Here is a 16,333-nt window from a genome sequence, read left to right as displayed (position 1 = left end):
AGTCAGACGTGACTCTTGGCCAGCCAGTAACACAGAGGTTTATTAGATGACAGGAACACGGTCTAAAACAGAGCTTGTAGGTCCAGCGAACGGGACCCCTCCACCAGGTCCATTCTGGGGCCCAGCGAGGCAGACCCCTGTCTGCCCTCCCTTCCAGTCCCCAGCTAGCTTCAAACTCCCGTCCAGCCCCTCCTTCTCTGGGCTTTGTCTCTTTCCCAGGCCAGGAGGTCACCTGATTCCTTTGTCTCCAACACCTTCAGTTGGCACCTTTGCATTCTATATGCATCCGATGAAGTGGGCTGTAGTCCACAAAAGCTTATGCTCTAATAAATTTGTTAGTCTCTAAGGTGCCACAAGTACTCCTGTTCTTTTTGCGGATACAGACTAACACGGCTGCTACTCTGAAACCTTTGCAGAGGAGGGGCCCAGGCCATCAGTTGCTAGGAGACAGAAAGAACAGGAGTACTTGTGGCACTTTAGAGACTAACAAATTTATTAGAGCATAAGCTTTCGTGGACTACAAGCTTATGCTCTAATAAATTTGTTAGTCTCTAAGGCGCCACAAGTACTTCTGTTCTTTTTGCGGATACAGACTAATATGGCTGCTACTCTGAAACCTGTTAGGAGACAGAGTGTCGGGCATTTATGTACCCTGGCCCTTTGCTCTGCAGCAAACCATACACCCTTATCCCACCACCTAGACACTTAAGAACTGCATAGGGGAAACTGAGGAAAACATTCAGAACAGTCCCACTTCGTCACACCACCCAAATGGTCCCTTTCGCCATTCCCCACCTTACGTAGCCCTGCTCGACACTCCCCGCCGGCTGTCTCTCCCCCACATCTCTGGGGCTGTCGGGGGAGTGCAGCCCCCTGGGGGGCGCAGGGTGGAGCGGGCCCTGGCGCCAGGGATCTGGGAGCTCTGTGCGGGCGCTGGCACCAGGCACCACTTCCAGCTGGAAGGGCAGCGAGACGGTGCCACAAAACCTGAGCTGCTGCCAGGCTGCCCGTGTCTGACCCCCCACCGGGCCTGGCACAGCTGGACATGCGGGGGCTGGGATCGGCCTGTCTACCCCGTACGTCCTCTGGCCCTGGGGTGGACCTGCCCCACGTCCCCCCCACCCGCGGCCTGGCACAGGGAGATGTGGACCACAGGGCCCAGGGGGAGGGGCCGTCCAGCGCCCCGCACAGGGCCCCAGCTGGGTGCTTCCAAAGGCCAAGTGCTGGCTGCTGGCTGGGGCGACAGTGGCTGACCCCCGCGGGCACCGGCCCTACACTCCTGGTGGAAACGTCCCGAGCTCTCGGGGCTGGGGCACGGGGCCGGGCTGCAGGACAAGCCGGACTGGGGCACGGGGCATGGGGCACGGGGCTGGGGCACGGGGACAAGCCGGGCTCCCACACACCCGCTGGCTGGCAGAGGCGGGCGCCGGGGTCGGCCTCCACACCCCCTTTGCTCAGTGTCAGGGGGCCCCCTAATGGCAGCTGCTGTCACTACAGGGAGACCCTGGGCAAACCCCAACCCAGGGCGGTGAGGGGCTGGCCACCCTGCAGGCGCCCCCGGGAGCAGCTTTCCCGGGGTGTCCCTGGCGGCAGGGGGTGCTCTGCACAGGAGCCAGGGCACTGGGCCCCCCACAGCTTACCCTGCTGTGCCCCACGAGGTGCCCCCGCCTGTGCCCCCCCCGATAGACGCACCCCCATGGGCTTCCCCCCAGAGCACTCCAGCCGCCGGCTCCCCCCCGAGGGGCCCTGGCTGGGCAGAGGGAGCCCCCACTCAGAGCACGTCCCTGGCTCCTTGTAATAGGAGCTGCTGCAAGGCTGGCTCGGCCGGCTCCCCACAGCCCTGTGCCCCCGCGGCCCCCCCCCCAGCAACTGCCCGGCCCCCCCGGCAGAGCTCCCAGCAGGGGAAGGGGGCGCGATCCCCGACAGAGCCACCCTCCTGCGGGGCAGCCCCCACCCCCCCAGTGCAGCAATGCTCCCACAGCCCCCCGCAGTGCAACACTCCCATCCCCCTCATTGCCCCCCACAGCTCCCCTCAGTTCAGTGATGACCCCACAGCCCCCCGCAGTGCAACACTCCCATCCCCCTCATTGCCCCCAACAGCCCCCCGCAGTGCAGCAAGGCCCCCACAGCCCCCTGCAGTGCAGTGACACCCCCATCCCCCTCATTGCCCCCTCTGGAAAACATCATCCCAACGAGACGTACACCATGATGGGCCCTCAATGAGCTGTTACCACTCAAGAGAGAGATCTTGGAGTCACTGTGGATAGTTCTCTGAAAACATCCACTCAATGTGCAGCCACAGTCAAAAAGCAAACAGAATGTTGGGAATCATTAAGAAAGGGATAGATAATAAGACAGAAAATATCATATTGCCTCTATATAAATCCATGGTACGCCCACATCTTGAATACTGCATTCAGATGTGGTGGCCCCATCTCAAAAAAGATGCATTGGAATTGGAAAAGGTTCAGAGAAGGACAACAAAAATGATTAGGGGTATGGAACGGCTTCTATACAAGGAGAGATTACAAAACCTGGGACTGCTTAGCTTGGAAAAGCGACGACTAACAGGGGGTAAGGCAGAGGACTATAAAATCATGACTGGGGTGGAGAAGGTGCCTGGAGAAGAGTTATTTAACCTTTCCCACAACACAAAAACACAGATGTCACCCGCAATTAACAGGCAGCAGGTTTAATACAAAACAAGCGGAAATATTTTTTCACCCAATGCACAACTAACCTAGGGAACTCACTGCCATGGGATGTTGTGATGGCAAAGATGGTCAGGGATGAAATCCCATGTTTGGGGCAACCTCTGACTGGCAGAAGCTGGGAGTGGAAAACAGGGGAGGGTCACTCCATAATTGCTCTGTTCTCTTTTCTTCCTCTGAAGCGCTGATACAGACGAGTGCTGGAGACGGGAGACTGGGCTAGTTGGTCTGTGCTCTGGCCCAGTACGGCTGCTCTTATGTTCCCACAACATGGCCCGGATATTTGTAGATTCTGTTCATGGAGTTTAAGGCCAGAAGGGCCCACTGTGATCCCTCCATGTCGCACGGACCCGAGCCCTGCCCCACAACAGCTCCTGGAGCAGAGCGTGGAGACAAACAGCCCGTCTGGATTCACACGTTGCCAGTGCTGGAGACTCCCCCACCACCCTGGGGACGCTGTCCCATTGGTTAGTTACTCCCACTGTTAAAAATCTAGGCCTTATTTCCGGTCTGAACGAGTCTAGCTTCCGCTTCCAGCCACTGGATCGTCTTAGACCGTCCCGTGCTACAGTCAGCAGCCTGTTGTTAATCTCTGTTCCCCACGCCTGCGATCACGTCGCCCCTTGACCTGCTCCTTGTTAAGCTGAGGAGACTGAGCCCCTGGTGTCTCTTGCTCTAAGGCAGGTTTCTAACCCTTTAATCACCCTCGGGGCTCTTCTCTGATCCCTCCCCAATTTATCAACGTCCTTCTTGAACTGTGGGCACCAGAACTGGCCCCAGGATCCCAGCAGTGCTTGCCCCAGGGCCACACACAGAGGTGAAATAACCTCTCTGCTCCTCCTCGAGATTCCCCGTTTATGCATCCATAGATCCCATTAGCCCTTTGGCCCCAGCGTCACATACGGATCACGTTCAGCTGATTCTCCACCCCAGCCCCCAAACCTTCTTCCCAGCCACAGCCCAGAACCCCTCACCAGTGACTCCTGCAGCAAACCCGGGACTCCGAACTGAGCCACAGCAGGGACATTCAGTCTCCGAGCAATGGAGAATCCTCCATCCCGGAATCACAGAATCGTGGGGCTGAAGGGACCTCAAGAGATCGTCAAGTCCAGCCCCCCACGCTGAGGCAAGGCCAAGTAACCCTAGACCAGCCCTGGCAGGTGTTTGTCCAACCTGTTCTTAAAAACCACCAACGATGCGGGGACCCCACAATCTCCCTGGGGCGCCTGTTCCAGAGCTTAGCCCCTGAGAGTGGGAAAGTAGCGGCCACGGAGAACGACTGATCCCCACCCAGTAAAAACATTACTTCACCCACCTTCTCTCTCTCCTACCCTGGGCCCTCCACAGCACAACAACACTACCACTGACAGCTCAGATTCGGTTTGCGACCCGTTATAACCGCCAGATCCTGTTCAGCAGTTCTCCACTCAGCCAGATACTCCCCAGTTTGTAGCTGTGCATCTGATTTTTCCTTCCGACGTGAAATACTTGGCACTTGTCGATTGAATTTCATCTTGCTGATTTCAGACCAATTCTCCTATTTGTCAAGGGCCTTTTGAATTCTAATCCTGCCCTCCAACGTGCTTGCAACCCCGCCCAACTTGGTGTCACCTGCACATTGTATAAGCCTAAACTTCCCTAGGTGAGCTGTTCCAGTGGTGAAATCCCCTGACTGACAGGAAATTGCACCTTCTGGCTAGGCTGAACTTCCCAACATCAAATCTCATTCTGCCTTTTACAGCCAGACTAAAGAGCCGTCTGCCACCAGAAATCGGCCAAGTCACCTCTGAAACATCTCTTGGATGAGCTAACTGGACGGAGTTTCTTTAGTCTCGCCCTGTGCAGCCGAATTCCACCCCACACACCAGCCTCGTAGAGCTTTTCTGAATCCTTCCCAGTTTGCAACATCCTTGTTGAAGTGCCACCACCAGGCCCAGGCCCAAGGATGAGCCCACTAATGCCACACACAGGAGTCACACCACCGCCGTGCACTACTCGATGGTTCCCAGGATCACATTCACATTATAGCCCCAGCATCGCGCGGGGAGTTCAGGTTCACGCCCCCTACGTGCATTGCAGCAGCCAGCCCCCAATCTGACACATGGGGCCCACGGGCTCTGTTCCCAGTCGTGTGACCCTGCGCAGACACACGACAGGCCCCCACGTGGATTAAACGTGTGCAGTTCAGAGGAACCTGGCGCACCAAACGATCCAGACTGTCTGTCCCTGTATTTACCACACCAGCAACTTGGTGTGGGTGCAAATGTTACCAGCAGTGATTGTCTCTTTTCTCCCAGATGATTGATAGATACTGAATAGCGCTGGGCTGAGACCAGATCCCACTAGAAACACGCCCACGGGGGGACGGTCCCCCAATCACAATGGCTGCTGGTGCTCTGCCAATCAGGCTGCACTGTTCACACAGCAGCTGTCTCTCACCACGTCCAGAGGGGGAGAACTATGACCCTCTGCCATAGAAAGCGCATTCCAACCCTCCACTGGCATCACGAGCACCCTACCTGCGATGCGGATCACGGCTCTCTCCGCCGGGTCCAGCACGGTCCCGCTGCCCGAGGACGACTTGGTTCTTTTCGTCCTCTGGTGCTTAGCCAGGTTCCAAGGGAGAGTGTCCCCAGGGCTAGGGGAGCTGCTGCTACCACTTGAACTCTCCTCTGCCATCCTAGACTTCTCCTTCCTGCCAGCAGACATCAGCTCCTGCAGAGAAGGAGAGCGTCAGAGCCCAGATCCCCACGCCAGCTCTGCCCTGGCACACCCTGCTGCAGTAGCCATGGAACGCACCAGCGACCCCAATGCATCCACAGATGCAGAGACACCCTACCATGAAGCCTGACCCTCATTCAGGAGTCTACCCCTGTGCACACCCGTCCATCCAGTGTCTCCTACACCTGATCACCCAACACACAGTCAGCCCATCTAATACACCAGCACAGCTTGTATGCACACCCGTCCACCTGGTGTCTCCTACACCCGACCACCCAACACGAAGTCTGCCCATCTAATACACCAGCACAGCCTCTGTGCACACCCATCTACTCAATGTGTCCTACACCCAACACACTCTGCCCATATAATACACCGGCACAATCTGTGAACACCCATACGTCCAGTGTCTCCTACACCCGATCACCCAACACACTCTGCCCATACACCCGTCCACCTGGTGTCTCCTACATCTGACCACCCAACACAAAGTCTGCCCATTTAATACACCAGCACAACCTCTGTGCACACCCATCCGCTCAGTGTCTGTGAGACCTGACCACCCAACACACAGTCTGCCCATCTAACACACCAGCACAGCTTGTGTGAACATCCATCTACCCGGTGTCTCCTACACCCAACCATGCAACACACAGTCTGCCCCTCTAATACCCCAGCACACCCATCCGCCAGGTATCTCCTACACTCAACCACCGAACACACAGTCTGCCCATTTAATACACCAACACAGCTTGTGTGAACACCTCCCCACCCAACACAAAGTCTGCCCATCTAATACACCAGCACAACCTCTGTACACACCCGTCCGCCCAGCGTCTCCTACACCTGACCACCCAGCCCAGTGTGCCCATCTAATACACCAGCACAGCCTCTGTGAACACCTGTCTGCCCCATGTCTCCTACACCCAACCACGCAACACAGTCTGACCATCTAATACACAAGCACAATCAGTGCACACCCACTTGCCTGGTGTCTCCTACACCCGACCACCGAACACACAATCTGCCAATCTAATACACCAACACAGCTTGTGTGCACACCCGCCCACCTGGTGTCTCCTACACCCAACCACCCAACACAAAGTCTTCCCATTTAATACACCAGCACAACCTCTATGCACACCCATCTGCTCAGTGTCTCCTACACCCAACAAGCCAACACAGTGTGCCCATCTAATACATCACCATGATCTGTGCATACCCACCCACCCGGTGTCTCCTACACTCAACCACCCAACACACAGTCTGCCCATCTAACACATCAGCACAATCTATGCACACCCATCTGCCCAGTATCTCCTACACCCTATCACCCAACACACAATCTGCCCCTCTAATACCCCAGCACAATCTGAGCACATCCATCCGCTCAGTGTCTCCTACACCTGACCACCCAACACACAGTCCTCCCATCTAATACACCAGCACAGCCTCTGGGCACACCCATCCGCCCGGTGTCTCCTGCACCCGACCACCCATCTAACGCACCAGCACTGCTACAGATTAGGGACCGAGTGGCTAGGCAGCAGTTCTGCAGAAAAGGACCTAGGGGTTACAGTGGACGAGAAGCTGGATCTGAGTCAACAGTGTGCTCTTGTTGCCAAGAAGGCTAATGGCATTTGGGGCTGTATAAGTAGGGGCATTGCCAGCAGATCGAGGGATGTGATCATTCCCCTCTATTCGACATTGGTGAGGCCTCATCTGGAGTACTGTGTCCAGTTTTGGGCCCCACACTACAAGAAGGATGTGGACAAATTGGAGAGAGTCCAGCGGAGGGCAACGAAAATGATTAGGGGGCTGGAGCACATGACTTATCAGGAGAGGCTGAGGGAACTGGGTTTATTTAGTCTGCAGAAGAGTGAGGGGGGATTTGATAGCAGCCTTCAACTACCTGAAGGGGTGTTCCAAAGGGGATGGATCTAGACTGTTCTCAGTGGTAGCAGATGACAGAACAAGGAGCAACTGTCTCAAGTTGCAGTGGGGGAGGTCTAGGTTGGATATTAGGAAAAACTTTTTCACTAGGAGGGTGGTGAAGCACTGGAATGGGTTACCTAGGGAGGTGGTGGAATCTCCTTCCATAGGTGTTTTTAAGGTCAGGCTTGACAAAGCCCTGACTGGGATGATTTAGTCGGGAATTGGTCCTGCTTTGAGCAGGGGGTTGGACTAGATGACCTCCTGAGGTCCCTTCCAACCCTGATATTCTAAGATCACCCAACACACAGTCTGCCCATCTAATACACCAGCACAGCCTGTGCTCAACCCCGCTCTTCGGTCCATGAGTCAACCACACAGCCTCAATGTCTGTCACTACCAAGCCTTGAATCCATGGTACTCTGCCCTTCATCATGTTACGACCCAGTCTCGCTCTCTCTCACATATGGGTCCTGCCCCAGGGTCCCCACTATACCAAAAATCTCGCTCCACCCCAGCCTGTGCCCAGCCTCCCGTCAAACCCCTCTGCAGTGCCCCTTCACACCTCCACAGCCTCTTCCCTGCCCCCCAGCCTCCTGTGGGTCTGGTGCCCGTGAGGAGCGAGCAAACCGCCCCCAGGGAGCATCCACAGCCCACCTGAGCAGTTGGGGAGCTGTGCCCACCCCCCACGTCCCTGTGGGGCAAGGCCAAACCCCAGGCGGGATGCTCTCAGGGACCAGAATGCCTCACAAAGGTGTATCAGAAGAACATGCCTAAGGCGTGAAGGTGAGCACTCCCAAGATTGGAAATGCCAGAAGTAGAACTGACCACACAACCTTTGCTCTGCCCTTTGTGTCTGTGCCACGAGACAGCCCATCACTGCATGTCCCCGCACTGCGGCTCCCATGCGCCCGGCCTCACGCAGGGCCCAGGACACAGGGCTGGCTCCAGGCACCAGCCGACCAAGCATGTGCTTGGGGCGGCACCTGGTAAGGGGCTGCCAATCTTGTGGTGGTGGGGGGTGCTCAGGGTTTTTTGTTTTTTTTTGGGGGGGGGGGGCGGTCGGGTGGCGCTGGGGGGGGGTGGGTTGTTTTCGTTTTGGCGGCTGGGGGGGTGATTCGGCAGCGGCGCTCCGGGGGGGGGGGGGCGGCGCAGCAGGGGCACTCCACGGGGGAGGAGGGGTGTTCAGCAGCGCAGCTCGGCGGTGGGGGTGTTTAGCGGCACTCGGTGGGAGGTGTGTGTGGCGGCAGGAGGGTTCGGCGGCGCTCCGCGGTGGCAGGAGGTATTCAGCGGCGCTCCGCGGGGGGCTGGGGGGTTTGGCGGGGACGGGGGTTCGGCGGCGCTCTGCGGGGGGCTGGCATGTTCAGTGGCGCGGCGCTCCGCGTGGGGTTGGGGGGGTTGGCGGTGCGGCACTCCGCAGGGGGCTGAGGGGGTTTGGCGGGGGGGGGGGTTCGGCGGCGCTCCGCGGGGGGCTGGCATGTTCGGCGGCGCAGCGCTCCGCGTGGGGTTGGGGGGGGTTGGCGGCGCGGCACTCCGCGGGGGGCTGGGGGGTTCAGCGGCGCTCCGCGGGGGGCTGGGGGGGGTTCGGCGGCGCTCCGCGGGGGGCTGGCATGTTCGGCGGCGCAGCGCTCCGCGGGGGGCTGGCATGTTCGGCGGCGCAGCGCTCCGCGGGGGGCTGGGGGGTTTGGCGGCGCTGCACGGGGGGCTTTGGCGGTGCAGCGCTCCGCACGGGGGGGTGGCAGCGCAGTGCTGAGGGGGTGTGTTATGGCGGTGCTATGGAGGGCAGCACTCTTTTTTTTTTTTTTGCTTGGGGAGGCAAAAAAGTTAGAGCCGGCCCTGCCAGGACAGACCTGTCCTGGGAGGGGGGTTTAAAAAGCCAAACTGAAAAAAACAGAATTCTCTCCTGTGGCATCATACTGACATGGCCAGGCGTCACCCGCGGGGTAGGGACCATCGCACCCCCGCACAGACCTAGCTCCCAGAGCTGCTGGCCAGAGGGGACCATCCCCTGGTCTGATCCCCACAGCCCTTCAGCCAGCTGCCCCTGCACAGAGCCCAGTGTGCCGCATCTGCACTTTGCAAATCCATGGATTTTTGCTTTCAGAAGCTGTGATCTCAGTTCAGAGGTAGCCGCAGCGGCGTGACTCCAGGCCACAGCCCTGCCCTGCATGAAGGGCGTGCCAGGAGCTCCCATGGGGTGCGCTGCACCCAGGCAGGGAGTGGGGAGGAGATTCTTGCCCCAGCCCCACAGCAGCTATCTCCTCGCACTCCACATGCCCTGCATGGGGTTGGCTCTCCCTGGGTGGGTCACCCACTGGGCACAGGTCTGTCCCGTCCCGCAGCCACCCTGCACGTGGGGTGTGCTGACACGAAGCAGCAGTGTGGGAGGACGGACAGACGGACCACCATGCACCCACACGGGACGGCCTCGTGGCTCAGGCACAGAAGGAATTGTGCTCTCCGGGCTCTATCCCTGGCTTCACCCCAGGGGGCCATGTGATCTGGGGTGAGCCTTGCCCCCTGCAGCCCAGAACCCCCTCTAAGCCAGGCACAGTAACTCTACCCCCGCCCCAGGCCGGAGGGGATGGAGACCCCAGCTGTAAGCAAGCGATGGGCTGGAAGGCGCCATGTAACTGGTCACCACTCGCCCAGCAGAGAGCCCCTGGCTCACGACAACAACCAGAGATCCCCCCTCACCAAACACAGGCCCATCCCACTGCCCCACAGCACAGCCAATGAGGGAGGAGGGGGCAGGAACAGACCCCCGCACTGAGGCCAGGTGCCAGCCACATGCTGTGCACATGCTGGACAAACAGCTGGGCACCTCCCCAATGCGAGAGATAGGGCAGCACTCAACTCACTGCACCCAAACACCTACAGCCCCACTGCACCCAAACACCCACATACCTACAGCTCCACTGCACCCAAACACCTACAGCCCCACTGCACCCAAACACCCACATACCTACTGCCCCACTGCACCCAAACACCCACACTGCACCCAAACACCCACACACCTACAGCCCCACACCTACAGCCCCACTGCACCCAAACACCCACACACCTACAGCCCCACTGCACCCAAACACCTACAGCCCCACTGCACCCAAACACCCACATACCTACAGCTCCACTGCACCCAAACACTCACTGCACCCAAACACCCACACACCTACAGCCCCACACCTACAGCCCCACTGCACCCAAACACCTACAGCCCCACACCTACAGCCCCACTGCACCCAAACACCCACACACCTACAGCCCCACTGCACCCAAACACCTACAGCCCCACTGCACCCAAACACCCACACACCTACAGCCCCACTGCACCCAAACACCTACAGCCCCACACCTACAGCCCCACTGCACCCAAACACCTACAGCCCCACTGCACCCAAACACCCACACACCTACAGCCCCACTGCACCCAAACACCCACACACCTACAGCCCCACACCTACAGCCCCACCGCACCCAAACACCTACAGCCCTACACAGCCCCACTGCACTCAAACACGCGCACACACACACACCAACAGCCCCACTGCACCCAAATGCCCACGCCCACACATGTACAGCCCCACACAGCCCAACTGCACCCAAATACCCACAGCGACCCACACACCTGCACCCATTGCCCTACACACTCACAGACCTCCGCATGCACTGAACCCCACACCCGCAGCCTGCCCCCACATGCCGATCCCCGCACCCACAGCCCCCACACACATGCTGATCCCCGCACTCACAGCCCCCCCGCACTCGCAGCCCCCCCACAGGCACTGAGCCCCGCACCTGCAGCCCCCCCGCACCCACACTCCCACGCACTGCCTGCAGCAGAGCTCGCAGCTCGCACAGGCATTCTCCGGCATTAGCACAGATGCTGCCATGAAGTGCTCCATCTCCCAGGAACACCCACAGACGGGCCCTGACACATCCACGCACGGCTCCCTGCTGCACGGACACTGTCCCTGCGGCAGGGGGTCTCTGGTGCAGAGCCCATGAGGTGCCCCGAGGCTTGCAGCCCCTCCTGTCAATGCAGCACTGCCCTCGGGCAGAGGCTGCCTGGCATGGAGAAGGCAGGTGCAAGATCCCTGAGTGCAGGCCCCGATCTGCGATGCCAGGCCAGGATGCTGGCTCTGTGCCCAGCGGTCACAGCTCACAGCCATGTCACGGCGACCCACACGGAAACACGGCATCAACCCAGGCCAGAGCCAAGGAGCAGGGGTCATGGCATGGACCCCGACTTGGGGGAGCCCCTTAGGCATGGCCACCTAGCTGCCTCACTCATGCCACCATACACCTAGGCACCCAACAGGCCCCACTGCCCCTAGCACCCATAGGGCAGACACTGCAGCACCACAGCACAGCTATATGCAGCCACACAGCAGATGATGTGGCCCTGTGCTTCACCCCACAGGTCTCCCACATCCCTGCCCAGCCCCCAGGCCCCTGGTACCCCCACCAAGCACCTGGATCCCCATCAAGCCCCCGGGCCTCCTGGCACCCCCTGCCACCAAGCCCCTAGGCCTCCCACATCTCTGCCAAGCCCCGAGCCCCTGCCAAGCCCCAGGGCCTCTGTCGAACCCCCCCCCACTTCGTCACAGCCTCCTACGTCCCTACCAAGGTTCTAGGCCCCGGCACCCCGCACCAAGCCCCCAGGCCACTGGCACCCCGACTCCACACAGAACCCCCGGAACGGCCGCATCCCTGCCAAGCCCCTGGGCGCATCCCACTGAGCTCCCGGGCCCCTGGCACCCCACCCACCGGCCCCCCCAGCACCAAGGCCCAGGCCTCCCACATCCCTGTGAAGACCCCAGGCCCCTGGCACTCACACCGGACCCCTGCCAAGCCCCCGGGGCCACTAGCACCCCCCCAACGAGCCCCTGGGCTCCCCTGACCCCACATGGAGCCCGCAGACCTCCCACATCCCTCCCAAGCCCCCCGGGTCCCCTGCACGGATCCAGCCTGGCTGCTCAGGGGGACCGTGCCGCGCCCCCCGCCCCCCAGGCAGGGGCGCTCAGGCCCTGGCGAGCCGCCCCCAGAGCCGGGCGGAGCAGCCTCGGGGGGGAGGCGAGTTGCCATCTCCATCCCGGCCGGAGGAGCGGACTCGCACCTCCCCGTTGCCTTGGACACGGGCCCGGCGCCAATCAGAGGCGGGCAGGGGAGCCCGAGCAGCGATGGGCTCAGGGGTCCGCCCGGGGCCGCGCCCATCACCGCCGCGTCGGAGCGCCCCGCACCTCCCGCCGCCACTCACCGCGCCCGGGCAGAGCACGGGCTGCGCCTCCCTCCGGGCCGGGCCGGGCCGGGCGGCCAAGCCTCTCCCTGCGCGCCGCAGCCCTGCAGTGTGTGTGTGTGTGTGTGTCTGCCTGTGTGCACAGCGTGTGTGTGTGTGTGTGTGTGTGTGTCTGCCTGTGTGCACAGCGTGTGTGTGTGTCCGTCTGCCTGTGTGCACAGTGCGCGCGCACTGTCTGGCTGTCAGTGTGTGTGTCTCTGCGCAGGGGGGGAGTGTCAGTCCGGGAGGCGTGTCGGACGGTGTGTGGTGTGGGTGTCAGTCAGGGGGCGTGTCAGTCATTGGAGGATGTCAGTGTGTGGCGGGCGGTGGCGGTCAGTGGGGGGTGTCAGGCAGTGTCTGGGTGTATTTCAGTCAGTGGGTGTGTCAGGCAGGGGTGGTGTATGTCAGACAGTGGGGGAGGGTCAGTCAGTGGGGGATGTCGGTGTCAGTATATGGCTATGTCAGTCAGTGGGGGGGTGTCAGGTAGTGTGTGTCAGTCAGGGGGGTGTCACTGAGTGGGTATATGTCAGGCGGTGTATGTCAGTCGGGGGTGTGTCAGTCAGTGGTTGTTAGGCAGTGTGTGTCAGTCAGGGGGGTGTCACTGTGTGGGTATATGTCAAGCAGTGTGTGTCAGTCAGTGAAGGGGTGTCAGGCAGTGTGTGTCAGTCAGGGGGGTGTCACTGTGTGGGTATATGTCAGGCAGTGTGGGGGTCAGGCAGTGGGGGACATCAGTGTCAGTATATGGCTGTGTCAGTCAGTGAAGGGGTGTCAGGCAGTGTGTGTCCGTTGGGGGGGTGTCACTGTGTGGGTATATGTCAAGCAGTGTGTGTCAGTCAGTGAAGGGGTGTCAGGCAGTGTGTGTCAGTCAGGGGGGTGTCACTGTGTGGGTATATGTCAGGCAGTGTGTGTCAGGCAGTGTGGGGGTCAGGCAGTGGGGGACGTCAGTGTCAGTATATGGCTGTGTCAGTCAGTGAAGGAGTGTCAGGCAGTGTGTGTCAGTCGGGGGATGTCACTGTGTGGGTATATGTCAGGCAGTGTGAGTCAGGGGGAGTGTCAGTCAGTGGGCGGGGTGTATGTCATGATCTCCCAGCGCCAGCCCTCCATGAATTATTGACCAAGGCGGGGGCGGCAGCCGGCTCCCACGCACCCCGCCCAGAGGCGTGCTGGCCCCAGCCAGACTGAAGAGCAGAGCCTATCGCCCTCATGCGCAGACAGGAGAGCACCAAGCCACATTAACCCTCCCTGCGCCGTGCCCGGAGAGAAGAGAGATCCCTCTGGAACCTTCCCCGTGCCCAGAGACCCCCCTGGACCCCGCCGAGGTTAACCCTGCGCAGGCCTGCCTAGGCAGGCACTAACACCTCTAGGGCAGCAGGAGGGCGACTGCCCAGACCTCGCCACACTCTGTCCCAATGGGAGAGAGGGGCTGTGCCAAGCCCTGAATCCTGCCACCCCAGGGAACAGCCTCTCAGCTAGGGGGATCCCCAGCCCCTGCACAGGTGTTGGGGGGACACCCGCAGGGCCCAGGGCTGCTCCCTACAGTCATTCCTGGGCTTTGCCCTGTTGCAGGGGGCTGCTGTGAGTGCAGCCCCCAAAACCACCCCAGTCTCTTTGGCTACAATCCGCCAACAGAAACTCAGATGCACTTATATGGCCCATCACCGTAGCATCAGGGCTGGCCCTCTCCCCAGCACTCTCAGCCACTCCTGCTGCCCATTAGCTGCTCCCCAGGCATGCGGTGGTTAGCGCTGGGCAGCCCAGGGTGCTGGGTCCTCCCCATCTGAACCGCTAGGCCCTCTGTCCTCAGCTGCGTCTCCCCAGGCGAGTCTCAGCCATGCGCCCCCGTGGCCCAGCTCTGGTTTCACTGGGGTTTGCAGCCCTGCACCGGTCAGTACTGTCTGTGGGGCTCGGTAACCAGCTCGCGGGGGAGGCTGTAAGCACGCGGTGCACGGCCCAGGCCAGCCCAGTTCCGGATGCTGGGGCCAGATTGGATGTTGCCACTTCAACGGGGATGTTGACAAACCGGGCGGGGTTCAGAGAAGAGGTAGGCGCGGCGATTCGAGGGCGGGAAAACCCACCTGGGAGTGAGAGGGCAAAGGAGCCATCTGCTCATCTCATCCAGAGAAGGGAGGAGACCAGCCCAGTCTACAGCCACCTACCTGGAGAGGAGCCAACTGCCAGCGGAGGGCACTTTCCTCGGGCAGAACAAGAGCCCAGGGGGACACTGAAGCTAGACAAGCTCAGACTGGAGCTAAACTGCGGGGTCTTAGCAGTGACGGTAACTACCCACTGGAGCAGCTCGCCTGGGGCCGGGTTGCTCTGGCCAGCCCAGCACTTGGGGGCTGGACTCAGGCGTCCCGGGGCGCTGCGGGGCACTAGGCAGGAAGCCAGATGGGGTGATCTAACATCCCATCTGACCTGACACCTCCCCCACCACCCCCAAGTCACTGTGCTGGTGCCCCTCACAGCCCTGTGCTGATCCGGGCAGCGCAGCCACAGCCGAGTCCCCCTGAATTAGTGCAGGAGCCAAATGCCACGTTACCTCCGTGTCCGCGTGAGTCCCCTTGACTCAGAGACGTCACTCCAGATTCACCCTGCAGCTCTAGGCCAGATCCCGGGGCAGCCCCAGCGCTGGATCCTTCCCCCTGATCCCAGCATCCACGGCGCTATCGCCTCACAGCAGAGGCCACGGTGCATGTGCCCCATGCCATGACCCAGCGCAGCTGCGGGACAGCCGTGTCTTTATCTGCAGGCGCCCCCCGGCACGGCGTCACTGAGGGGGTTGGGGGGCTGATCCCCAATTCGCAGCAGGGGACACAGAGAGAAAAGCCAATGATCTAGAGTGGCCTTTGATTCCTGCCTGCCTTTCCGGGACAGCAGCCTCAGGCCCGGGCGGCCTGGTGGAACAGCTTCCAGCACTCGGTCCCTGAGCCGGCCCAGGGCATGTGGGAAGCGCTGGCCCAAGGGACCTGGGCAAGGTCACCCAGGGAGTCAGTGGCAGAGTGGCTCCCAAGTCCCAGCCACAGCCCAGGCTTCATCACTGGGTTACACCCCAGCAGGGGGCTCGGGTGCTACTCTGGCCTCTCCTGCTCGGCTGGAACCGGCGCAGCCCCTCTGGCGTGGCACCGCCAGCGCTAATGCCAGCGATTTCACCAGGATCTTCTCAGGGCAAGACAGGCCTGGCCACAACGTGGGACCCAGTTCCAGCCCCCAGGAGGGCACTGGGCCTGGAGGGTGTAGACAGCTGGGCTGGCACAGACCTGAGACAATGAGACCCATTTCCGGCACCTGATTTTACCTGAACAACAAACCGAAGTCACTCAGCCCCTGCCAGCGCCAACCCAGCGCTAGTCTGTGCCCGTGCCCTCCACAACCCCTGCCTGTGTCCCACACGACCCCTGCCCGTGCCCCCGTGTGACCCCTGCCCATGTCACCGCCTGACTCCTGCTCGCGCCCCCGCGCGACCCCTGCCCGCACCCCCCCTGCACAACCCCTGCCCAGATGCCCCAGTGCAAGCCTGCCCATGCCCCCCACATGACTCCCCTCGGCACCCCCTTGCATAAGCCCCTTCTGCTCCATCCCTGGCTGCCACCCTCGCCCTCCCGCCTGTCTCTGTGCAGTCTGCTGCCAGCCTGACGGGTCAGAGCGGCTCCTAGGAGCAGGTGCCTCCTGGGAGTGGGCCCAGCTGCTCAGC

General features: G+C 60.8%; 1 protein-coding gene across 9 annotated transcripts in view; it reads right to left on the bottom strand.

Annotated features, from left to right (window-relative positions):
• PLEC (plectin) overlaps nucleotides 1-16,333 on the bottom strand; it is a 149,052-nt gene that overhangs the window by 117,866 nt on the left and 14,853 nt on the right. For 8 of the 9 annotated variants that reach the window (XM_065582305.1, XM_065582299.1, XM_065582311.1 and 5 more), the window contains one exon: nucleotides 5,231-5,426. In XM_065582305.1, coding sequence (XP_065438377.1) covers nucleotides 5,231-5,426 — 196 coding nt within the window. Of the gene's footprint in view, nucleotides 1-5,230; nucleotides 5,427-12,624; nucleotides 12,745-16,333 lie in introns of those variants that run through there. The other variant, XM_065582312.1, reaches the window with a different exon arrangement.

The sequence above is a fragment of the Chrysemys picta genome, chromosome 2 (assembly GCF_011386835.1).
Source record: "Chrysemys picta bellii isolate R12L10 chromosome 2, ASM1138683v2, whole genome shotgun sequence".
In the NCBI taxonomy this organism is placed as follows: Eukaryota; Metazoa; Chordata; order Testudines; family Emydidae; genus Chrysemys; species Chrysemys picta.
Note: the sequence above shows the minus strand (reverse complement) of the source record. Positions and strands in the feature narration are given on the sequence as shown.